General features: G+C 45.4%; 1 protein-coding gene across 2 annotated transcripts in view; it reads left to right on the top strand.

Moving 5' to 3' along the window:
* Positions 1 to 22402, top strand: part of ADPRM (ADP-ribose/CDP-alcohol diphosphatase, manganese dependent) — a 283736-nt gene extending 261334 nt beyond the window's left edge. The window contains exons 4-6 of one of the 2 annotated variants that reach the window (XR_004676370.1): positions 19296 to 19483; positions 19571 to 19657; positions 20449 to 22402. Coding sequence is in view for 1 of the 2 variants with exons in the window: in XM_034989613.1 (XP_034845504.1) it covers positions 19296 to 19477 (182 nt within the window). In the remaining variant the exon portion in view is untranslated. Of the gene's footprint in view, positions 1 to 19295; positions 19484 to 19570; positions 19990 to 20448 lie in introns of those variants that run through there. The other variant, XM_034989613.1, reaches the window with a different exon arrangement.
* The last annotated feature ends 3600 nt before the right edge of the window (positions 22403 to 26002 follow it).

The following is a 26002-nucleotide window of genomic DNA, read 5'->3' on the forward strand; positions in this document are numbered from 1 at the left end:
CTGGTACCGAGGGAGGCCACTGCTGCTATTCAGAGAAATCACTGATGCGCTGCAGAAAGCAACAAGAGGGCCACTGGACCCAACAGCCAACGCTGCTGCTGGCCCTGGGACCACCCTGGACACCTGCAGGTGCTGGCCACTCAGGCATCCACCCCCGGCTACACCACCCACCCCTAGAGCTGCGGGGACAGAGTGCAGCAAAAGAGGGTGGAAAGGGTGTTTAGACCAAACATGCAATGACCAGCACCCCCCTCACTCCTTCTGCCTCTCAGCCTGCCTTCTTGAAATCCTTCTTTTACTTTTTCCTTTTTCTTCTCTCACTGCATTCATTTGACCAGCATTCATGAGCATCTACTGTGTGCTAGGAATTATGCTAGAATGGGGTGGTAGGGGTGAGGGAAGTGGATTCAGAAAAAGAAAGATATCCACCTGTCCCCAAGGTGCTTTTATTTTTTTTTTTAAGATTTTATTTATTTTTTAGAGAGCGAGCGAGAGAGAAACAGCATGAGAGGGGAGAGGGTCAGAAGGAGAAGCAGGCTCCCCGCTGAGCGGGGAGCCCGATGTGGGACTCGATCCCAGGACCCTGGGATCATGACCTGAGCCGAAGGCAGACGCTTAACCATCTGAGCCACCCAGGCACCCCCCAAGGTGCTTTTAAAGAGCAGAATTCCACCCCCCAACACACACGCACACACCTGTTTTGTTTGTTTATTTGCTTGTTTTTTTAATTTTTTTTATTTTTTAAAGATTTTATGTATTTATTTGACAGAGAGATAGAGGGCACAAGTAGGCAGAGTGGCAGGCAGAGGGAGAGGGAGAAGCAGGCTCTCCACTGAGCAGGGAGCCAGACGTGGGGCTCGATCCCAGGACCCCAGGATCATGACCTGAGCCGAAGGCAGCCGCTTAACCGACTGAGCCACCCAGGCGCCCCTGTTTGTTTGGTTTTTAGAAGATCAAGTATTGCTTCTGGAAATGGATCCTTCCAAGTTCCCTCCACTTTTCCTTAGTTGGGTACTGTCTGTTTAAAAATTGCAGGGTGATCTCTGGCCAGTTAGCTCCCTCAAAGGACACATGCTGAGAATCTATAATACACATCGGACTGAACTAGGAGTGGTGAGCAGAAAAATGACCATGAGAACCTTACGACGTAGTGGGGAGATGCTTAGAGCGCACGGCATGGTGAACAAAATCTTAATTGCAACAAGTGGGTGGACTGACTTCCTAAAGTCTGTTAGTAGGGCAGACGGGGAGGGGGGTGCCATGGGAGTAAGCGGGTCAGGGCAGGCTTCCAGGGGAAAGAGGTTTGGCCTGGTCACGAGACAGGAATAAGCTGCAAACTTAGGTGTGTGCCCAAATCTCCCTCCTGTCTCTTGCCCCAAAACTGCCACCATCATCAACCTCTGGGCTGTGGAAACGTCCCACGTCAGAAGGCAGGAATGCAGATAGATCTCTACTTCCTTCCTCTTCCACACAATCTTGGCCCATTGACCTTGGCTGTGTCATTTGACCATCTGGGGACTTGGTGGTCTCACCTGTGACAAGGGGATACTGATACGATTCCCGGATGAAGGATCTGGGACACATCAAATCTTGTGATGATTCCATCCTGCTTTCAGTCCCAGGACCCAATGACCCACCTGGGATGGGATGGGTGGGGGATGACTTACCTGGAGGGAAGTGGCATTCTCTTCAGGACCAACAGAAAAGCTTGGTCCTTCCGCCCCAGTCCACATTCTCCTTTTATTTTCTCTTCTCTCCAACAGCCCCAGTCCTGCAGCTGCAGGGGCAGAGAGACCCCCAGATTCATTCTTCTGGTTGGCCAGTGCGCTGGACCCTGCCAAGCTAGCCGTGTTCAGGAAGCAAGCTCTGTATTGAGCAGCCTTTCCTTGTAGGCTGAGTGAGGAAAAGCTGCCCAGTGAGCATGCAGGACAGAAGCTGACCCAAGGGGTGGGCTCTTCTTTGTCCCCTGCCCCCCTTCCTCAGGCCCTCTGCCTCTAGCATAGCCCCCCTCTTATGCTGCCCCCACAGGCTGGTCTGTGCCCATGGACACCTCTGGGCCCATCAGCTGTCCCTGTAATGAACAATGACAGCTCATCACATTACCGGCCGGCTTCTCTGGCAGGAAGGTTAAGGGCTGGTGAGGCTCATTAGCATCTGCCTGGAAGGGGACCAGAGGCTCTTACTCCTCTCCCGAGCCGCCCCCTCCTTCCCAGGCCCCGTTTCTAGCAGGCTCTCAGCTGTGTGTCATGAGCCTTTGTGAAGAAGGTCAGAGTAATTTGTTGTTTAATAGTAGTAACGGAAGGGAGGCACGTGCGTGATTTGCTTTTGAAAATTTATAACAAATTGAAGCAGTCATTTCCACTCCCTAAAATTCAAAGATGCTCTCTTGAGTGGGAGAGGACAAGGTGGAGTCACCAAGAGCGGGGCTAAGGTGCCGTGAGCTTGTCCCTGGGAGCGTGAGTGTGAATGTCACCCGTAACGTTGCCGGGGAAGGAAGATTGAGACCAAGACTGCTGACTGTTGGCTGGGACGGGCAGAGATGAAGGTGGGATGCCATGCATCTTCTTAAGGAGCCCAGGATTAGAACATCCAACCGAGGAGATCCTCTGTCTGGAACGCGAATGCCATATAAATCACCAAAGGATCTTGTTAAAAGGCAGACTTTGATTCAGTGGGTCTGGAGCGGGGGTAGCTGGGGATTTCCAGACACTGGTGTGAAAAAATGGGAAAACGTGTTGAAGCTTCTAGGCTAAAGCCACCCAATGCCTTCTGTAAATAGAGTCTGGAGGTGGGGTGTTTTTTCATGTGGTCTCTTTTCCTGGGGCTACTCAAAGTCCCCCGAACCCAAGTCCTCAAAGAGAAGGGCCATGCTGGACCCCAGTGACTGTGACAGGGACTTGTTATGCATGCATGATTCATGCACACTAGCTTGGAATGACTGGCCCTATTCACGAAACATAATTACATCCCAATTCTCTGGATTTAATTGAAATCACAGATGGATCAAAATTTAAAGCTGGAGGGGACCGCAGAAAATCTGTATTTCGGTTCCCTTATTTTAAAGATGATGAAACTTGGACCCAAGGGCTAACTTTACTGGCTTGGCCCCTAACACAGGGCCAGGGCCATCAATATTGGTTGACCCAATTGATGAAATGCCCAGGGTCTTACCTTATAAAGTCAGTCAGCACAAGGGGCCTTGGTAGTTGCTTTTCAGCTTTCTACATTAGGAGTTGCAACCCCACGTCTCCAGGAGCCAAGGACCTAAGGTGGCTGAAAGGAGTGAACTCGTGTGGGCCTCAGGAAGATGGATGTCGCTTGATTTTTCCCGAGAAGCCAGAAACTTAGAGTTTGGGGCAAAAATCTGATTTTTAAATATTGGTAGCTAATTCGAATTTAAAATAGAATATTATGTAGCCAGGGCGGCTGGGTGGCACGGTGGGTTAAGCATCCGACTCTTGGTTTCGGCTCAGGTTGTGATCTCAGGGTTGTGAGATTGAGCCCTGCGTCATGCTCCGTGCTGAGCTTGGAGCCTGCTCAGATTTTCACTCCCTCTCCTTCTGCTTCCCCAACCCTACCCTTGCTCTCTCTCTCAAATAAATAAATAAAATATTTTTTAAAAAAGAATACTACATAGCCTAAATAAGACAAGTTGCCAAAGTAGATACACCTGCTTGCTCTCAGCCTCTGATCTCCATGGATGTCAGGGATTGAAAAGTGATTTTCGTTCACACGTCTGTTTGGATGTCACAACACAGAGCCGAGGCTCAGGAAATACTTTCCCTGCTAGCTTCGTCAGAAAGAGAGTGTCTTTCCCAAAAACAGAACGGAAGTTTGCTGACAGTCAGGATGTAGGCGATGGATCAGACTGTAGAAGTGTCTCTCCATGTAGCCAGAATAAGTGTTTGAGGGATTTAACTCAGCTTGGAACATGCTTGGAAATCGTCTTAAGGATGGGTGTCTGGTAGTCTAAGGCGGCTGACTGGGGATTTTTCTGAGCTTAACTGCTCACTTAATGAGCAGTCCATAAACGGGTTCCCACATCTACCTACACACTGAGCGTATTGTGTCCGCAGGGATGCTGGAGGACGTACAAACTGTAGTGTGCCTGTCTGTCCAGTAGAAATATTTTGTCAATGTTTAATCAACATCCATACAGGAAATGTGCACATGATCTAAGTACAGGAAAGGGCACAGAAGAATATCAGCTACACTTGTGGTGAGCAGAGCACAATGTATAGACTTGTCGGATCAGTATACTGTACCTGAAACTAATGTAACACTGTGTGTCAACTATTCTTCCATAAAAAAAAAAAAATACCATACAATGAATTTTCACAAACTGAACATACTTGAATAACCAGGACCCAAATCAAGAAAGAATATGATCAGCACCCCAGATACCTCTTAAGCCTTGTTTTCCAGTTACTCACCCCCATCCCCAATCCTACCAGGATGACCGCTCTCCTGTCTTTTCACACATAGATCATCTTTCTTTGTAGACATATCACGTCTGGCTTCTTTTGCTCTACATTGTTTCTAAGATTAATTCATCGTCCTGTGTAGCTGTGTTGCCGAGGTGTACCATTGCTGTAGAGTATTCCATTGTGTGTCTGTAACACTATCCATTCCACTATTGATGAGCATTTGAGTGGTTTCCATCTTGGGGGTTATTACAAACGGTACAACTATGAGATTTCCAGTACATTTCTTTGGACGACCACATGTGTGTATTTTTTTCGGGATATATACCTAGGATTGGAACTGCTGGACCATAGGTTACACATATCTTAAGCTCTAGTAGATGCTGCCAGGGCTTAATCAAAATGATTGTATCAGTGTACATTCCTGCCAACAGTGCATGAGTGTTCTGATGGTTCCATATCCCTGCCAACACTTGATTGCTGAAAGAGAAAAGCTCAGTTTTGTTTTTCATTTGGTGGAGGTGTAGTCTATCACACCCCTATATTTTCATTTGTGTTTTCCTGATAACTAAGAAAGCTGAGCACTTTTTTTTTTTTTTTTTGGTATATTGAATGGCCATTTGGATATCCTTTTCTATGAAAAGTCTTCAAATCTTTCGCCCATTCAAAAAAAAAAGGTTATCTTTTCACTCTCTTAATGGGGTCTTTTGATAAATAGAAGTTCTTAACTTTAACGTTCACCCATTTATCATTTTTTTTTTGTCTTTACAGTTGGCTCTTTTGTGTCCTATTTAAGAAATCTTTGTCTACTCAAGGTCACAAAGATATTTCCTTGAAAAGCTTTATTAAGTTTTACCTTCCACATTTCAAATGGAGATTGAAGGAAGCTTCTTTCTGTCTCCTCGGGATAATTTCTCCCAGGCCCAGTGGCATGGCCAAGCAGTTCTACCACATGCCAGCAGGAGCTAGGATCTGAACTCAGACCAAGAGCAGGGCTCTGAACCCCGATCGCCAGACTTTCCAATCACCACTGCTTGATATTAGGCAGCTGCTTGACCCCTCTGTGCCTCAGTTCTTCAGGGGTAATAATCCTGCCTTCCTCACGGTTTTCTGGTGAGGACTAATTCTGTTAATTACTGAGAACAGTCTCTGACACAGACATTCTCTAAGGGTTGGTGATCATTACCGGTCTTGACTGAAAGAGCTAAGGGGGAAAGGGTGACAAGGAGGGGCGGGAGAGGGCCATCAGTGTATCCCAAATCCTGGAGGGGGTGGAGGGGAAGAGATTGAGAACCACTTGTCTCTACCCATCGCTGAAGTAGGCTCTTGGGTCACAGACTGTCAGAGCGTAAAAGCCAGAAGGTTCCACGAAGTTCACTCTGGGAATTCGGGGCAACAAAGCCCAGACGGCCAGGAAGCCTCTTGGTCATATTTATCCCCTCCCCTGGGGCTGGGAATCACAGGCCACAACCCCACTATTTACTTTAAGCAGGAAATTATTAATTTTTTAAAGATACTATTTATTTAAGAGAGAGCGAGAGATTGAGCAGGGGGAGGAACAGATGGAGAGGGACAAGCAGACTCCGTGCTGAGCACAGAACCCTATGCAGGGCTCAATCTCATGACCCTGAGATCATGCCCTGAGCCGAAATCAAGAGTCGGCCACCCAGGCGCCCCTCAGCAGGAAATTATTAAACAGTGACTATGAAAAGCAGATGTTGCTCGGGGAGGAATCAGCTCTGCTGACAATCCCAGCTTCTGAGAGCTAAGATTCTCATCGGAGGGCTGAGACGGTTTTCCCAGAATGGGTCCTGTGGGAGAGTGGGCACTGGATCCTGGGCCCGTGAAGCCAAGACCCGAGGACCGGATCACTTAGTGGGTCAAAGAATCCCTTGCAAGAATTTCTAGACTTACGCAGATTTCTTCTCTTCAAATAAATCTCCAGAATTATATAAAATAACACCATACCCCTTCGCTTGGAACAGGAGTCAGCAGACTTCATCTGTAAAAATCCAGAGAGCAAACATATTATGGGCCCCTCTGGTCTCTGTTGCAGTTTCTCAGCGCTGCCATTGTGTCCTAAAAGCCACGGACAACACATAAACAAGCGAGCATTGCTGCGTCCTGTGTTTATTCATGGACACAAAAATGTGAATGTCATAGAATATTCATACCAGAATATAGCTAGATTTATATATTTAGATTTTTTTTTTTTCCCAACCACTTAAACATGCAAAAACCATTCCGAGTTTGGGGGCCTTGCACAAATGGGCAGCAGGCCAGACTGGTGCACGGGAAATAGTCTCAGTCAGTCCTCAACAGTGGTTTTCCAAGAGTGGTCCCTGGACAAACGGCATCAACATCCCCCCGGTAGCCTGTCAGAAATGGGATCTCTCAAGCCCAACCCACATTTACTGGATCACAAACTGGGGGTGACCCTTGTGGTGATTCACATACATGGTCAGGCTTGAGAATCGCTGGTCTACAATGCGAGTTCTTCCGTGCCTTTATGCCAAGCCAATTTTCCCACCTTGTGTCTGTATCTTTTTTGCATTAGACAAGCCAGTTGACCTGACATCTGAAACTGCTTCTGGGAAGTCCTGCCCCATAGCTGCTTATTGAGGCAAATGGCTCCAGAATATTCCTGGCAGGGGTCCATGTTCTGGGCCACATGGGTCTGACTTGCCTAGTACCAGACACATGATGAAAATCTGGTCAGTGACAGGTATCTACCATCAAAGCAAATTGGATTCACCTTTGTGAGCATTTTAACTGGCTATGTAGGTAGCTAATCATTCATTGCTATGGAGATCCAAAGTAAAAACCCAAAATGCAGATGGAAGACAGTACAGAGTTTTCATGGGGCAGAAGATGTGAGGGCTAGGAGCTGTGAGGAAACAGAGGCATGAGAGGAGGCAACCAGCTGAAACTCATTGTTAACAGAAAAGGGTCTACAGGAGAGAGGGGAGCTGAGTTCCATTAACAGCCAAGCCCTGGGTGACCCCAGAAGACATCTCCACGAAAGGGGCAGCAGAGAAACTTGGCCACTAAGGTGCCTTGTACCCTGAAACATGAGTAGTCTGCTGCCTGAGCCTGGGGAATCCCAGGTTGCTGTAAGATTTCTGGTCCCATGTGAGTCCTGCCAGCAAAGAGGGATGGAGTGTCTGTTCCTTGGTACCAGAGGAGTAGACAGAACACTCGGGCCCCACTAGCGTGTTGAGGCTTTCCTTAACACATCATGCACATAGGTCTTTCTCTCTCCCACCTCCCCACCTTCTTGCACCTAAATCTTACTCTCCAAGACCTCACTTCAAGGCAGTCTTCCCAACAAAGTCCCCCTCAATTCTCCTGCTCTTCCTCCTTGCCAGGTTAGCCCACCTTTCCCTCAGAGGCACCACCCTGTTCCCGGAAGCCCTCTGCATCTCATTCTGCCACTTTTAAAGGTAGCCACTGCATGTCTTCTCGGGTGACTTGAAGCCTTGGGAATCTCTGTGTCCTTTCCTTTCCCAGCACATGGTCAAAGTATGCTCCAGGACAGAAGGACCTGACGTCTGTGGTGGGTCCCCCTTCCAAGCCCTGTCTCCTTCACACTTCTAAATCCGTTCTCCACACTCCAGCTGAGGGGAACCTGAGATCATTTCAAGGGCTTTCAATGACCATTTGCAATTAACTGTACAGGAAATATCTCCAGTCAATTAGTGTTGGCATGTTTCCAGAGCTGTCACCAACCTGCTCTGGAGCAATCAGACTTAATTATCTTGTTGTCTTTGCCTTTTTTTTTTTTTTTAAACGTTAATCTCATTTGTGAGGGTTTCCATAAACAATTAGGTAAGCAGAGACTTTTAATTTGAATGAAGCAAAGCGGGTGAGGCCACTGTTTTTTACAAATAACTCCAAGGCTTTAAAAAAATCTCAGCTGAGTCCTGTAGTTGAGTATCAGGGCCTGCGACTTCTTCTAAAATCCCTAGAATCATGCTCCCAGGGAGCAGAACTTGGATAGCCCTGGAGGGAAACTCACAGAAGAGGAGCTGAGGGAGGGGGACAGTCCGTGTTTCGTTGGGGTTCCACTTCTTCAGACCCATCAATAAACTCACGGAATTAAGCTAAACAGCTGTTTATTAGCAGTAATAGCAAAATGCAAGCAGAGCCCTACATGGACTAGTCCCATGGAAGGTTCGGAGGTGTTCAGAGAGGATGCTCTTGTTTCTGTCGGCATCCATTCTCCCTCCAGAAATGGGCATCCTTGCTATTTGAGGGAAACTGAGCTCTCCACACCCAGCTCCGCGCAGGGGCGGCTGGTCAACCGTCCTGCATGGTCAGGTCACAGGTGTTGGCTTGTGATGGACAAATGACCAAAGCCAGGCTAAAGGAGAGGCAATTATGGGACATTTTCTGGAACCATGGGGCCAGAGCAGCTCTCTTTCTGCTGCTGGTGGTGGTAGGCTGTAAGAATGTCCTATCAGTGGCTATGCTGTCACTTTGTTAGAAGAGAGATTTTCATGAGAATGAAGGAAAAAGGAAGGAAAGCAGACGAGGGAGAGTGGGAGAGAGAGAAAGAGAGAGAGAGATTTGTGATGCCAACAGTTTTATTCATACCCTGATCCAACTACATCCTTGAGTTCTCGGTTATGTGGCCAATAATTCACTTTGTTTCCTCCTTCATCCAGTTGAAATTGCGAGTGTCACTTACAACTCAAAGAAGCCTTCCGAATATGGTATTAGAGGAAAATCTTTTCAAGGTGAAAAATTATGACTGATCTCTTTCTTGTCAACCTTACGCAAGCAGTTAAAGCCCCATTTCACTTGCAGCTCCTTCAAGAGCCTGAATGGTAAACCAAGGGAGGATTAGCCTCATGGAAAGCATAGCTTGCATTTTACCTCTGTTCCTTCCTAGCCCCAGGGCGCTGGGAGCCTTGTTCTTCAGAGTGCTCAAGGATTTGAGCCATGACCTTTGTGCTGCTCACGTCTCAGCGCTTCTCTGCTTTTAAGTCCGAGGATGATTTGATCTTGGCTCCCTGGAGTCCACACAGTCCCCTCTCGCTGCAAAGGGCACAGGGACAGGATCCCCATATTGTGCCCCTATTCTGCCGATGACTGGCTATGGGAGCTTGGGAAGGCATGCTGCTACCCTCTATCTGTCCCCCGCCCCCTCGCCCCGCCACCACCAGTCTCCTCTGAGTCCTTGGCTACCCCTGCCCCCTTGCAGCCTCCTCTACCAAGAGTTCCACGCTCCTGACTCAAACCAGATTTCAAATAACCCTTCTCACTGCAGCCTATGTTCTGCAGAGTTCCTGATTTTTCCCTCCCAAAAAAGCCAGCCTCAGAACTCCACACTCCACTGTGCCTGTTTAACCGTGGTATTCATACTCCAGCTTTCCTCCATCTTCGGCATGACTCAGAAAGAAAGAAGAATTCCATACACAGGGCACCTGGGTGGCTCAGATGGTTAAGTGTCTGCCTTCGGCTCAGGTCATGATCTCAGGGTCCTGGGATCGAGTCCCGCATCGGGCTCCCTGCTCCTTGGGAGCCTGCTTCTCCCTCTGCCTCTCTCTCTCTCTCTCTCTGTCTCTCATGAATAAATAAATAAAATCTTAAAAAAAAAAAAAAAGAATTCCATACACAGCGTTTGCGGGGATGGAGGTTCTGGTTCCCAGGAGGCTCAGAGAGAGATAGGAGGGAGGCCTCGGAGAGGGGTGGGACTGCAGTTGGCTTGTGCTTCCGGGCTCTGGGAAAATATGCCAGGGAGGGACAGTCTAGAAGGCTTTGTACCTGTTACTACTGACAGTCATCACACAGTTGAAGAGTAAAACAAGAAATCCTCAGTGTGAATTTGAAGAAAAACAAGAAAAGAGTGAGCTAGTTGCTGGGCTCACCCTTCTGGACTGATGCAACCTGGCCTTTATAAGGGGAGAACTGAACTTTAAGCCTTCTTGTGTGTCCCTCCCAGGTGAGGAAGACGTGCCCTTTGTGGGCTGGATGCAGGGGCATCTGTCAGCCTCACTTTATACAGTGCAGCTGGCCCGTTTGGCTCTGAGCCTGGTTCTGAGCATCTCCTGGGTCCTGTCCAGCTTACAAGGGGATCGATAAACATTTAAATGTCATGCTTCCAGAAGCCATCCATCATAGTAAATGTTGTTGTTCAATAAATGTCACTAGAGGGTAACAAAATCTCTCTTGCAGAACACCCTCTGGCCACCACTTCCTCTCTTGACCCACCCGTTGGGATCATCACAAGGCCTCTCCCGGCTTCAAAGGGTGAGGGGCTGTTTCTGAGCTTGATACAAAGGGTGGTCTTTTTCCAGGAGCTGGCTTCCTTATCATATACACTCTGTGGCCATCATTAATGCAATTTGCCAAGCATTTCTGGTTCTCTTCATTTCTGGAGCAGGCGAGGATTGCATGTCCTGACCCCCCTGTGGTTGGATGCATCTAAATGACTAGTTCTGACCAGTGCACTGTGAACAGAGTGACACGTTGTCACTCTTAGACTGGACTGTTTCACTGCCGATATGAGACCCTCTTCAGATCGCCTTTCTTTCTGATACAGTAACTCATAACATTGGATATCGTGGCTCCTCCATCAGTCTGCGTTCCTACGTGACTCCAAGGAGCTGAGCTCTCTGCCAGTGTGGACATGCAGGACGAGCAAGAAATAAATACTTTTTAATCATTTGAACCTAGTGAGATTTGGGGAGTCTTCTGTTACCACAGCATGACTTAACCTCTTCTGACTGATACAGGTTCCAAATTGCTCAGATACTAAGAGAAAGGAGTAGATATCAACCTGATCCTTCCTCTCGCCTGCCCCAGGCATCTCTCCAAACTTCGCAGCAGGAATAAAAGCTGCTCTTTTCATCTAAGAGTGGCTGTTTTTGCAGCACTGGAGAGATTCTGGTAGATCTCCAGGAGAGTCCTCACACACAGAGGAAGGAGGCATCTTCCTGAGTCTATCAGTGTTCTCCTCCCAAGCAAAGCACGCTGGGGGAAGTATCTGCTCTTGGAGTAGAAAGCACAGAGAAAGTTGTCCACATTGTCTCGGGACCCAAGTGGAGGTGTGACTGCTATTTCGTTTGCTCATCCTGGAAATGTGTCTAGAAAAGGTGTCAGGCTTGGGAAAGTGACATGTGGTGGGACTGTGCCTGTAGCTTTGGCCCAGAGAGTTTGAATGAAGACACAAGGTCTTCCAGTGTTCTTCCAGAGAGCAGCTTCAGTTGCTAAGTCCAAGCCTTGGTTGGTAGTTGGAAGGCTGAGCCTGCATGAGCCGCAGGAGGGAAGTAGTAGGCATGTGCATCCGGGATGTGGGAGGGATCAACGAGGAGGTGGGCCATCACCCCATGTCTGCTCAGGATACTGCTTCCAAGGCACAAGGAGAGGGAAAGCGCCAACACATGACAGAAGCTGGGCCGGCTCTGGTTGTTCTGATCCCTGACCCCTCACAGGGAGCATACTTTGTTGGGTGAAAGGGTGGCTCCTTCCCTTCAGCATGGAAAGCATCAGGACTGGTGCTTCTGGCTCAGCTCTGTCTCCGGATCACTTTAAAGATGCACAGGATGGACCACTGACTTGGGCATTGTGGGATTGCAGAGCTGGCCTCAAGGAACACTCTGCAAAGTGTGCTCACCACTGCTGTGGAGCTCTCAAGCCACATTTCCAGCAGGGCTGCAGGCTGGGCCTTCTAGAGTTCAGTGCCAAAACTTGAGGGAGAAGGTGGGAAGGACGGACTCTCCCATTATCCAGGAGAAGGGTGGTGGCAGTTACCATCTGCTGATTGTTCAGGAACACCAGCTTTGTTTAGACACTTTCTGAGTCACATCCTCACCTCTACCTGTCTGCGTCTGCTTACCTGCACAGCTCACAATCAATATGGCTAAAGGGATGGCTCCTGGATAGGCAAGTTGGCAGGAGAAATACATTCCTATTGTAAGCTAGACTCTCTTTGAGCACTCTGAAGTGTTCTCTCTCTCTTTCCTTCTTTCGCCTACCTCCTGCAAGCAGGGGCTTCCTCCACAGTTCATCACTAGCTGCCTTACTCATCCAGCAGCTGGAATTCTGGGTTTGCTCACTGCCCTAGAATCTGGGCCATTTGGGATTCTTCTTCTTCTTCTGGGAGATTGAGAGTGAGTAGGGGCTGGGGGCAGAGGGAGAGGGAGAAAGAGGGACTCTCAAGCAAACTCCACACCCAGAGCCTGACATGGAGCTTGATCTCATGATCCTGAGATCAAGACCTGAGCCAAAATCAAAAGTCCGATGCTTAACTGACTGAGCCACCCAGGCACCCCACCACTTGGGATTCTGAGCAGACTCTTCAAAGTTTACTCTCACATCCTAGCAGTGTTGCCTTTTATTCTTTTCATGACAACATCCTTCAAAAACTGCAAAATGAATTTCCATAGTGTCCACACGGCATTTGCACTTCCTTTTCCACCACCAGGAAAACCAAAACGATTTATACAAACATTCGGTGAAGGACATCATGGCTTTTTGTAAACATAATACAGTCACATTTTCATTCTTTCCCATCTCTTCTTTCTCCCTCTGCTTTTCCATAATGCACCCGACCCTTTTAGAATGTCCTTCTCCTGGTTATATTATGTGCCTTCCCACTTCAGGGTTTCTGCAGTCTCAGGAAGTATTTCGGTTCAATATCCTTACTCTCTGTTTTTGTTTTACCCTCCTTCCTTTCTTTTTTTTTTTTTTAAAGATTTTATTTTATTTTATTTGAGAGAGAATGAGAGAGAGCACATGAGAGGGGGGAAGGTCAGAGGGAGAAGCAGACTCCCCGCTGAGCAGGGAGCCCGATGCGGGACTCGATCCAGTGACTCCAGGATCATGACCTGAGCTGAAGGCAGTCGCTTAACCAACTGAGCCACCCAGGCGCCCTACCCTCCTTCCTTTCAACAAGTTACCGTAAATCCTTTTTTTTAAATTGCAGCTTGCTTTCCCCCACCTCCAGTCTGCTTCCCCCTAACATTCCTCAACCTGTTCCAAAACTCATGTAACACTTTCAGATGGCCAGTGTTTCCCTGTGTATGCTCTTTGCATCCCACAGGTGTTTCTTTACTTAACCTCCTTAAAATAGAACCAGGCATCCATTTATTCAACTATTCAACACATGTTTATTGAGCACTTACAATGAGCTAGACTCTGTACCAGGCACTGGAGATTCAGCAGCAAATGAGGTAGGCATAGTCCCTGACTTCCTGACCTTATATTTTTATAGAAGAAACTAACAAAGATGTCAATAATTGAAAGTTATTAGGTCAGAGAGTGATATATGCTCTGAAGGAAAATACAGCAGAGTAAGGTTATAAAGAGTGATAGGGGCTGGGTGTTTTTAAAAAATTATTAAGGAGGTCTCTTTGAGGAAGTGAAGGTAAAGCAGACACCTGAGTGAAGCAGTGAGGTAGCCATGCCCTACAGGAGGAAGAAGCCATGCTTCCTACAGGAGGAAGAAGCACAACATGTGAAAGCCCTAAGGTTGGAGGGTGCTTGGTGTGTTCATGGCACACCAAGGAGGCCAGTGTGGCTGAGCCTGGTGAGTGATGAGGAGAGCGGACAGAGGTGAGGCTGGAGAGGTGGGCTGAGGGCCTCCTAGGTCACTGTCAGACTTTGAAATTTGTCTAAATAGGATGAGACCCACTAGAGAGGTTGAAGAGCAAGGAGTGACGTATTCTGGTTCATGTTTTAGATGGATCACTCTGACTTCTGGGTGAAGAATGGAGAACATACAGGAACAGAAACAGAGAGTCCACTTAGGAAACCACAGCAGAAGTCCAAGAAAGACAATGGTGGGTGGACAGAACGGTGCTGGTGGATATCTGGTGGATATCTGGAGAGAAGTGACTAGATTCAAGATATACCTGGAAGGTAGAGCTGATAGTAATTGCTCGTAGACTATACTTAGAGAATAAGGATGCTTTTGTGTCGGTAAAAGTGGGTAAGTGGTGTTATCATGAACTGAGATGGGGAGACTAGTGGATGAACAATGGATGAGGGAAGGCAGGACATCAAGCATTCAGGTTTAAACATTAGGCTGAATATAAAAATGGAGATGTGGGAAGAAAGCAGCTGGATAACTAAGGGATATGTTGAGCCTAGAGATGCGGACTGGGGAATCATCAGGGTATAAGTTATGTGTAAAGCGATAGGACTGGCTGGGATCACCAGGGAAGGAGTGAGGAGGGAGAAGAAAAGCAGTCCAGGAACTTAGCCTTAGGAAACTTCAAATTATAAAGATTAAGAAGAAGCATGGGGATGAGCAGAGAACATTTAGAAGTAGCAGCCAGTGACATAGGAAGAAAATCAGCAGAGTAATGGCTCCCAGAAGCCAAGTGAGGGAAGTATTTCAGGAAGGAGAGCATGATTAATGGGGTCAACCCTCTGCACCTTATAACACCATACAACTTCTCATTTGCATCACCAAGCTGGGGAGAGTCCCGTGAGGGTCCACCGTAGAAACTTCAGGAAGCAGAGCTGGGACAATGCTGCTTTCCTCTGGCGGCCAGAGTGGGGGTTTAATGACCTTAGAAGTGAGACAGAGAGACTTGCATAATGGCTTCCCTTTCTCTGCTGGACCATCTTCCAGAGGGCAAGAGGGCGATTATGCAGTTTACAGGCTAAAATGATGTACCCCATAAGCAAGTATCTTAGTTTCCCAGAGAGTGTTGAGCTGGCCCACAACCTAAGTTGTGACTGAGCAGAATGAAGGTCTCTCTCTGGTTAGCTAGAAGTTCTGAGGAATTTCCAGAAAGAAGATTCCCGTTCCCTTATCTTTAATTAATAGCAGGAGTTCGGAGATGTGGTTCAGGGACCAGGAGGTAGGAGATTCAGAGAAAGGACAAAACTATGGCTCATGAGGGTTCCTTTCTCTATCTAACTTGCTGGCTTGCTTACTCTGAACCTCTACATGGAGCTGCACAGAAACTCAGGAAACCTTATCCTCCCTCATGCCTCACACTGGATCTACCCCAAGCCTTGCCAGTTTTACCTCCTAAGTACCCGGATCGTGTCTTCCCATCTCCAGTGCCATTACTGGGACCCAAGCCATCATCGCTCTTGGCTGGACTCCTACAGACTCCTAATTAGTCTTACCACATCTACTCTAAGCCCTCCAACCTCTTCTTCACAGCACAGAGTCATGTATTCAATCTCCATTTAGAAAAGTTCAGTGGCTTCCCATTGGTCTCATGATGAAGCCCAAATGCCAAGCATGCCCCTCCCACCACTCTGATCTCAACTAGAGCATCATTCTTTCATGAAAACCTTCTCTGACCCCCTTGTCCATCATGGAGTCCTTTGTTATCTACTCTCAGAGACCCACATGACTTCCCTTCTTAGCACTTATGTCAACTTGTAATTATAAACTTAATACCATGATGACTTTAGATCTGTCCTCAACACTGGACATTAAGTCCCATGACCTGTCTGTTTTTTGCCTTCCACTCTGTCCTCAGCCCCATCTCAGTAGCTGTCACATGAAAGAATGAATAACTGTGTGAAGGGAGCTGTCAAGAACCCAAGTGAGTCTATTCAGAGAAGAAACAAGGTAGAAGCAGTTGTCACTTGGGAACCCACTGTTGTTCCAGACCCAAGTGCAATTGTCATGGACACCAGTTAGTTTTACTCTCCTCCCGAAGTGCTTCTGCAGGTCCTGGCTAGACTCCCAAGTCCAGTGACTTCATCTGCAGGTGCTATTTCTGTTGGATCTACATCCCTGTAATCATACATTGAGCTCTTTTCAGGTCTCCGCAAAAAATCCACTCACACCAGCCATGTTGAATATTTTAACACAATGTAGGGTTCTTGTAGATGAGTCACGTCAGAGGTAGCTCTACTGTCTTTGTTTTTCCCCATTTCTTTTTTCCCTCTCCCCCTTTCTGGATGGTCTCTCCAGTCTCCTCACCTCCAAAAACTCCACATTCCTTCCTTTCTATATGGAGCACCTTCCCCTTTCCTTTGCCACCCTGACACCACCCAGCTGTCAGACTAGAGGAAGGTCTCGGCTTCTATCCCCAAACTTGCCTGCAGAAACCCACTGAGGGCCTGAGGAAAAAGCTCTTACCCTTTGTATGATATGAACTCTTTGAAGAACATTAAGGATTATAAAGGGGGAAAGATCCCAACCCTTTACTCAGTTATAAGAACCAGCAACACCATAGGGATGATAGAGCTTGTGATGCTTTAATAAAAACTACGCAAGAGCTAGTTCCTAACTTTTTCTGGGACATCGCCCACTTAAGTTCAAGATACAACTGTATCTAGAAGGGATTCTAATATTCATGGAAGCTTTGGGATTCACAGCTCAGGTCGTCAGTTTAAGATTTTTCTTTTATTAAATTGTTGGTATTTGCTTCTGCTCTATTTGCCTTATTTTCCCCATCAAGTATGCCATTAATCCATTGTTTGGATCTCTCCTTTCTGTTTTCTATTTTCAGCATTATCCCTTTCATGATTTTATTTTATTTTTCCTTTTCCTCTTGATTTTGGGTGAATTCCTTAAAATTGTCTTCCACATTGCTGATGTGATTTTCTTTTGCACTGTTGATTCTTTTACTTTTTATGCATTTAAAAAATTTCTTGGGGCGCCTGGGTGGCTCAGTCGTTAGGTGTCTGCCTTCGGCTCAGGTCATGATCCCAGGGTGCTGGGATCGAGCCTCACATCGGGCTCCCTGCTCGGCAGGAGGCCTGCTTCTCCCTCTCCCACTGCCCCTGCTTGTGTTCCCTCTCTCGCTGTGTCTCTCTCTGTCAAGGAAATAAATAAAATCTTTAAAAAAAAAAAAAATTCTTTTCACACATTTAATGGTAACATTCTCTGCTTATCTCATCTAGTTCCCTTTTTATAGTTCCTTCTTAGCAGCTGCCTTTTGATCTCGCTGTGTTGTCTTTTGTTTTAATATTGTTGACAATACAAGACAAATGTCCAAAATTTATGCAGTAAATCCTTAAAAAGAATGTCCTCCTTTTACTTCATAAGTATTATACTATCCATCTGTGTTTAGGATCTTTTCATAGGTCCCCTATTATCTTGTTTCTATTTTTTCATCTTGGAACAATAAAGCTTCTATCTGTGTCTGGAATTTGCTCACCAAACTGGATGAGTAGATCCTTCTGAAATCATCTCATTGAGGTCTTAAGCTTGAGGGTAGCCTGAGGACTTGAGAGAGACCTACAGCCACAGATAAGATCGGGTCAACTGCATCATGGGGCAGTGTCTTTTCTAGGTAAAGCCACTGAGTCGGGTACCTGGTTGGCAAATGGTCCCGTTCCCAACCCACCACACCTGGTTGAGCCATTGTTCTGTGGGATGGTGGGGCATTTTCGGCAGTCTCCAGCCGAGGAGTGGGAGACAGTGTGATCAGAGTTGTGGCTGTTCTGTGTGGTTTTACACACCAGAGGGACCGTCACAAGCAAGATACACAGTACAGAAAAGCATGCATACAAGAATTACAGTTACCACATGCTGTTGAAACTGAGCATCCAAGCCACCACCATGCTCTTTATCAAACCAAAGATAAAAAAAGTACCTTAAGATTGAAAATGCTGGGGAGGGGGGGAGCAGTTGGTGTGTATGCCTCCTGACTCAATTAGTTCGTTTACAAATGTTTACTTAACTGTCTGTTAGATTCCAAGGATGAAGACAGGATAATAGGGATATATTAAACACATCCTTGACAACATAGAACTCATATGCTAACTGGGGAAACGAAAGAATAAGCAATTAAAACACAAATTACCAATTGCTGACATAGAGATATTTCTAAGGCACAATAGGAAACAAAATCCTAGCTGGAGAAATCCAAAAGTGCTTGGCATAGAAGAGGACCAGTGGGCTAGGTGTTAAAGGAGGAGTTGAAGATGGGAGTATAAAGGCACCTGGGTGGCTCAGTTGGTGAAGCGTCTGCCTTCAGCTCAGGTCACGATCTCAGGGTCCTGGGATCCATCCCAACTCCTCATGGGTACATGGGTGTTTGCAAGCATCCCTTCCCATCCCCAACTCTGCAAAAAACAAGCCCTGTTCTCTGTTAATTAGAAGAGGGCTTTAGCCTGAAAAAGAAGACAACACCCTTTCTCATGTGCTTGTTGCTATCAATCATACTATATAGCGAGATACCTGTCTTTCTCTCCTGACAGAGATGGAGAATTGAATATGCCAAGCCCTCTATGCAAGGTACACTTTATTTTCAATATCAACCAAATGTCAAGAGACAGGAGAATTTCTTTCCTTTAAGTAAATCCTATCTCATGGTTTTGGAGGAAAGATCGAGATGAGGCTGGGTACTAATTATATTCTAGTTTTTCCTAGAACTGAATTGTACACTCAGGAGCCATCCTGAGTGTGCATTTATACTTTTAGATGCAGAAAGTGCCTCCAATAAATAAAAGAAGTCATTTTTTTTCTGTGACATCTTCCTTCCTTCCTTCCTTCCTTCCTTCCTTCCTTCCTTCCTTCCCCTTTCTTTCTTCTTCCTTTCTTTCTTTCTTTCCTTCTTTCTTTCTTCTTTCTTTCCTTCTTTCTTTCTTTCCTTCTTTTTTTCTTCTTTCTTTCTTTCTTTCTTTCTTTCTTTTTTTCTTTCTTCTTTCTTTCTTTCTTTCTTTCTTTCTTTCTTTCTTTCTTTCTTTCTTTCTCACAGCTTTACTGAGCTATAATTGTTATATGACAAACTGTCCTTATTTAAAGTGTACAATTTGTATTTAGGTATATGTATACACCTGTGAAACCAACAGCATGATCCAAATAATGTGCACAGATATGTACAACCTTGTGGGTTTATATGCCTAACAGGCCCGAAGAGCTAATGAATTTTGTCAATTTTTGCCTGTTGCAGACTTTGTGGGTTTTTTTAAAATTTTTTTGTCCCTTGACCCTTTCAGCTCTTTTGCTGTGCCTTGAAACTGATGCTGGTTACCCTGTGGCCACTGGCATTGCATGTCTGTTGGGGGGAGGAACCTCAGCCATTGTGGTCCTGCACACCTTCTCATGGGATCATAGTTCTCTGAGCAGCAGAACTCCTGGAATCCCCTCTCTACATTCTACCATGATTCCAACCAAGTGAATGCAGGTCAGTATTTCCACCCCCTCTTCTCTCTCACAGCATCATGACCTTGGCACGTGCAGATGCTTAATTCTGCCTTCCTCTTAATTGCAGTTCCTTCATTGACGGCCAGTGGTAACTGTAGGGTGTCAGGTTTCAGCTTGCATGCTAACAAGCTTCTAGAGGTGGTCTTGTTTTAAGGTAAGCTTTCTTTTCTTCCAGTGAGCACTAAGGTGGTAAGCACTGAATGCTTGGAAAGCAAAGGAAATGTATGGGAGTCTGAATGATAATTAGATCATCATATGGGTTTAATCTGAGGGCCAAATTGAAAGCATCCTAATTTAGACTAAGAGTGTGGCTCAGATTTCCTGCCTCACAAGGAATAACTCGTTTCAGTTTTTCCACACAGAATACTAGAAGTTAAGTAAGAAGCACAGGGCCTCTAAATTACCTGTGATAATTTGTTTGATGAATAGGGCAGTCATTTCTCCATGGGAAAATTAAGGTGGTTTTACAACTAATTTTGAAATAAGCAACTCATCCATTGGGGCTTGGAAATCTTTTTTTTTTTTTTTTTTTTATACCATGGGTAGACTCTTATAGGTGTGAAAATTATAATGTGATTTACTGTGTTTTGTTTCTATGGCATATTCACTGCCAGGTCTGGCAAAGGCCAAAAGAGGTGAAAGGGTCTAACAAAGTTTGAGGAGAATTAGGTATATTTGAAGATGAGGGTGGTTGGAGAAAGAGAGAGAGGAAAAAGAGAGAGGAGGAGGGGGAAGAGAGAGAGGAAAGAGGAGAAGAGATAGGATAGCAGATTATAGGAAGTAGAAAAGGATTGGGATAAAGATTCAGAAAAGATGTGGGAAAGCTCTGATTCTAGTTGACAAGGATGAAGATCAATGAAAACAGACATGGTTGTGTGTTTTTATTTCGATTTTGCATGATAAACTATCCAAAAGTTAGTGGTCTAAAACGACTTATACTTACAGATTCTGTGGGTCCAGTCCCCCATGGGAATGGCTTGTCTTTGTTCCGAGATGTCTAGGGACTTAGCTGGGAAGACTCAATTGCTGAAGGCTGGAACCATCTGGAACTGTCTTCACTTACAAGTCTGGCAGCTGATGTTGGCTACAAACTAGGATCTCAGCTGGGAGACCTCCACTGGATTACCTGTGTGTACTTTACACACAGTGTGGACCTCCTCACAATATGGCAGCCTTGCAACAGTCTGACTTCTTGTGTGGGACTCATGGTTTCCAGCAAACAAGGTAGTTGTGAGAACCCAGAACAGTTCTCCAGCTGTACTCTTTTGGCCAGAGCTGTCATGTATGTGTCAAAATTCAAGGGGAGGAGGAGTAGAACCCCCTTCTTGCTGCAAGAAGTGTCAAAGAATCTGGAGCATCTCTTTTAAACCATCACGATTTTGTTGTCTACCTCACCAACCACCTTGAAGGATTCCTCCAGGGCTCTTAACATATATTTCTGCTTCCCTCCTGAGTGAATCTCAACATATTTTAATAATTCGGTCCTGAATAAGTAAATGAGGGCACTCACATTACATAGTCTGAATCTCCCAGGTAAAGTAATGCTAAGATGTTGGGAGGAATTGAATTTTAAGATGGCAGAATACATAGAAAAATGGAATATGTTCAGCAGAGAGAAATAAAAGGTCAAGGACAGTGTAAAACATATTCATTTTTTCCCCATGATAATGTGAGCCCTATAAAGATTGCAGCAGTCTGTCTCTTTCTCATCTTTGTCTAATCCCTCCCTAGTGCTTGATGTGGAGGCTCTATTCCATTCTATTTCCCACTTTTCCTGAGCCTTCCTTGAGGTTCAAGAATTAATCAGATAGGATCTTATTCAGTTTTCCCCAAAGGAAATCTTGCAAAGCTGGTGGAAGAACAGGTCCATGTGAAGAGTTAGTACTCTTCTCATCTTGGGATTGGATTTACATATGATCAAATTGTTTTCCATTTTTACATATTTCCTGGAAGGAACACATGTTATGAAACTGTAAGTTCTCATTTGATTGTCCTATACCTAGATGGCAAATGCTAATGACCCATGGAGGTAATTTAGAGACCCTTCCTTTCATAGATGTGCAAACTGAGGCCCAGAGAAGTGAAGTGCTTTGCTCAGGGTTGCCCAGCTGTTAATGGTGCATCCAAGATTAGACCCCAGATCTTCTGACATCCAAATCAGAGCATTTACCTTGACATTGGAAATCCCCAAAGCGGGAAGAGTGAGATACATCTCCATTTAAAAATCCTAGACTCACCTCGGCCCCAGAGTGGCCACTGCCATGGCTAGCCAGTCCATCCAGCAGCTTGCTGCATGCCATGAAGTGGGCCTCTGAGAAGTTGTCCGAGGCCCACAAGCAAAAGAACCAGAGGCTGAAGCAGTCCAAAGAAGCAGCTCAGGTTGAAATTGAACAATACCGCCTGCAAAGAGAGAGGAGTTCAAGGCCACGGAAGATGTGGCTCTGGGATCCCCGGGCAGCTGCAGCATGGAAGTGGAGAAGGAGACCCAGGAGAAGATGACCATCCTCCAGACCTTCTTCCAGCAGAACAGGGATGAAGTCCTGCAGCACCTCTTGGCCTTTGTCTTTGACACCTGGCCAGAAATGCATGAAAATGGATAGGGGAGGAAGGAGAAGCTCAGTGCATGGATTGGCATTTTAAATGCCTTCATGGAATATGATGCAGCAAGCTTGAGTTTCATTCTTGGGAAAAAGCATTAAATTATTTCTGTATATTACACAGTAGGGCCCTTTGCTTTTTGGAGAATAGCAAATCTAGCTTCTTCGTACAAACTTAGACCTTAACCAAAGATTTTCTTTTACCTCGTGTTTCTTAGAAATGTAACGTGTAGGGTGCCTAGGTTGCTCAGTCTGTTAAGCGTTTGCCTTAGGCTCAGGTCATGATCCCAGGGTCCTGGGATCGAGCCCCGCATTGGGCTCCTTGCTCAGCCAGGACCCTGCTTCTCCCTCTGCCCCTCCCCGATGCTCATGCTCTCTCACAAATAAAATCTTTAAAAAAAAAATTTAATGTGTAGATGTTGTCTGTTTTCCTTTACCTTGTAGCTTAGGGAACATATATATCAATACTTTTTCTTTCTTAGATAGATATAGTAAAAAAAAAAATTTTTTTTTAAGAAAACAGGATGAAAAATTTTTTTCCCCTATCACTTTCTTGAAGGTCAGGGGATTTGTCTATGAAAAAGCAGTAATAGTTATTTGTAACTTGTGCGAAGCAAGAGCCAACCTTCAAGTAGTCCTTTCTGGCTAAGCGTTTAGAACGACAGATCCTAGTATAAATGTTTGGGCTGTTTTTAGTTTCTCTTAATCAAAATTACTAGATGACAGAATTTAAGAACTTGCTACATGTTATTCCTCAGTGTACCGATAATCATTTAAAAGTAAAGACTTTGTCACACACACAAAAAATTCCTAAATGGAAGTAAATGTCAAGTTGTTTTTTAGAGTTAGCAACACTGGTGTATGCAAATTGCATGCCTCTATTCAGAAGATATGACGTGTCTGGATTAATCTTCTCTATTGTTACTTTAAGTAGAAATGACTAGCCGTGTATTTCACTAACTGAAGCACATTGGATGCAAAATAAAACCACGGCCCCAGAGCCCCTTCCGACATGAATGTATACATGTTTATCTTTATCTTCACATTCTACTGGACAGCTGTGTCAGTGAAGAGACTTCTGGAAGTGTTTTCAAAGGAGGAGAGAGCTCTGTTAATAGGTCTACCTAGATTTGACTGGTGGTTGTTTAGTCATAGATGAGAATGAAAGGATCCCATTGTGATCGTTCTAAAGTAGATTCTGGAGCAGCTGGTTTACCCAATGCCAGGACCAGGCTCTCTGGGCACTAAGGAGGTACTCAAGAAAATGAAATGACTTCCTTACTTTGCAGCTCCTACCATATCAGATGTTATATTTATCTGAATTCATCCATTTGCTGAATTTTTATTCAAGAAACCATGACTTAATGAATAAGAACATAAGTGATGGAACCAAATTGAGTTCCACCCCTTTACTTACTTTGAGGACTCAGACAAATTACTTACCTTTCCTGAGTTCCCTCTCCGCATCTGTGAAAGGTGTATCAGTCAATTAGAATTCAATCACAGAAGCAGAGCCACACTAGAATATATATATGTCAAGGATTTGGCCTTATTCAATTGTGGCAGTAGTTAAACCGTCTCTGGGAGGCTCTTCTCTCCCTGCCTGATTGATGTTGGTACTTGAAATCTTCAGAACAGGCAGATGGATGTAAGGTTGGGAGGAACAAGGACAAGTTGGAATCCATGGACATGAATAGGAGCCTGCCAGGACCAACTTGAACCAGTGTCATTCCTCACTGCCTCCAACTTCAGTGAAGCGGGGTCATGCAAGAGAGGCCGGCATCCTACATCACACAGGAGATGGTGAAGATGAAGGAGGATCCAGGGGAAGGCGGAGCCGATTCCATGGCAGCTGCCCCAGGCCAACAAGGCGAGTCCATTAAGTGTGGAGCCTGGGACAATACGCAGCGATTATGATGATGATGGGTGAGCAACAGTCTATTTGGGGGGCCACAAAGGCCAGAAATATGTCTCCAGCCCCTGCTCTCAATTTCTTTACGTTCTAACTTAAGAAAGAGCCCATGCAGATGAGACATTATCATTTTAACAATTCTCCACCATCACGCCTCAGGACCTGGCCAGTTCCGAATGGGGGCTTGCCCTTTAAACACTGAAACCCTTTCTTACTTTAATCATCTTCAATGAGCATCTTTGACGAGTGCATTTTACATTTTCTGACATCTTACGGAAGGTGAAGGAAACCACTTAGCTTTCCTTTATGACTCTGTGAGTCATCACTGGGAGCATCAGTTGTGGTGTTGTTCTATAATGGGACCAGTTGTATTGGGGGCAATTTGGGGGTGATGCTAAATGGCCCCATGATTGATACCGTTCTCTCTGGCTCTCAGCTGGCACGTCTCAATCTTTTCATTCTCCTAGCATACGACGGTCTCTCTCCCTTCTTTTAATTTGTTGCTTGCAATCTGCTATAGATTGAGAAACCAGATAACTAAGCTTGTTCAAACTGTATGCCAAACACAATAAAATAAGCCCTGATGAGAACCTGAGAAAAACTCATTTTGTTGGCTTTGTTTTCCGTTTTTCAGGAGCAATGCGATTTCAGTGCCCCCCCCCGCCCACCCCCAGTAAGTAGTCTCTTTTATTGTGTAGGTTACTAAATATACTTCTTTACAACATGGAGGCATTCCCAGCAAGTGAGGCCATGTATTGCCCTGGCTCTCTGTGTGAACAAAGGTTTTGCCAAAGCCCTAGTGGGAAAACCAGCAGGAGGACACAGAGATCACACAGCAGTCTAGATGTCCTCAAAAGGACCGCTTGTGACAAGTGGGACCACTGTCACCCTGGGTTTAAAGATCTAGTTTCAGCAAGGCATCACCTAGCCCATGACACTTACGTTGATCATTTGAGGTTAATTTTATATTTGGCTCTTACTTGATTTCTAAATTTTTTAATTTTAAAAGCCTATAAACATGGAAGGTTTATGAGGTGTGTGTAATTGCAGGAAGCATGTGCCTGCAGGGGGAAGCATTTTCTTTTGACAAACAAGAATAACTTCCCACTAAGCGTCAGCCCTATCTGTCATGTTATTCTAATTTCTGTTTTCTGCTCACGTTAAAGAGAAATCTTTCAATACTTCCTGTCTGGGGACTGCTTTACCTTCCATCCTTCCATTGGTGATGTTTATTTCTGCTTTGGGACATACTGTAGAATATGAGACAAGAAATGGGATCTGGGGCCAGGTGGGGTGGATATGAATCTCAGCTCTGCCAAATTACTAGTTTGGCATGACCTTGAGAAAGTTACCTGCTCTGTGCCTCAGTTTCCACATCCACAATTAGAGATAATACAGTATATACCCGCTAGGTATACAGCAGTACGGATTAGTGGAAGCAATGCATGGAAAGTGTTCAGAACAGTGCCTGGCAGAAAATGGAGGCTTCTCAAATGTTGGCTGCCAATGCTCTGGCTTTTCTGTCACTTCAGAACCTCAAAGCATAAAATGATGCTGAAATGAAATGAAAGGAATGGAAAGGAAGAAGAGCCAGACCATGAAAGTTAATACTGGCATTAGAACAAGTATTGCTGTAAATCAAATTTATTTAATTATAAGTGTTTTTAATTAATTTCAAAGGAGAATGGCCATGCCCATCAATGTTTGGCAGAATGCCTGTGTTTGAGGATGAAGAAAATATAGTGTGTGTGTGTGTAAGTGTAAGGCTTTTATGATTAAAAAAATAATGAATTCAGTCATCAATTTAAAACCCTGTTCGAAGTGAAATCACATTTGCATGACAAACAACACAACATCTACCAATTAGAGTCATGTTTGCCTGGCAGAAAAATAGAGTGTTCCTGGAGCCAAACACCAGTGTCCCAACCACGGAGAAGTACTGCATTTTAGCTGTTTTATCACTTCCAACCTGGAACATCAAAAGAAACTC

Source organism: Mirounga leonina, unplaced genomic scaffold (assembly GCF_011800145.1).
Source record: "Mirounga leonina isolate KUSES-001 unplaced genomic scaffold, KU_Mleo_1.0 Mir_488, whole genome shotgun sequence".
NCBI lineage: Eukaryota > Metazoa > Chordata > Mammalia > Carnivora > Phocidae > Mirounga > Mirounga leonina.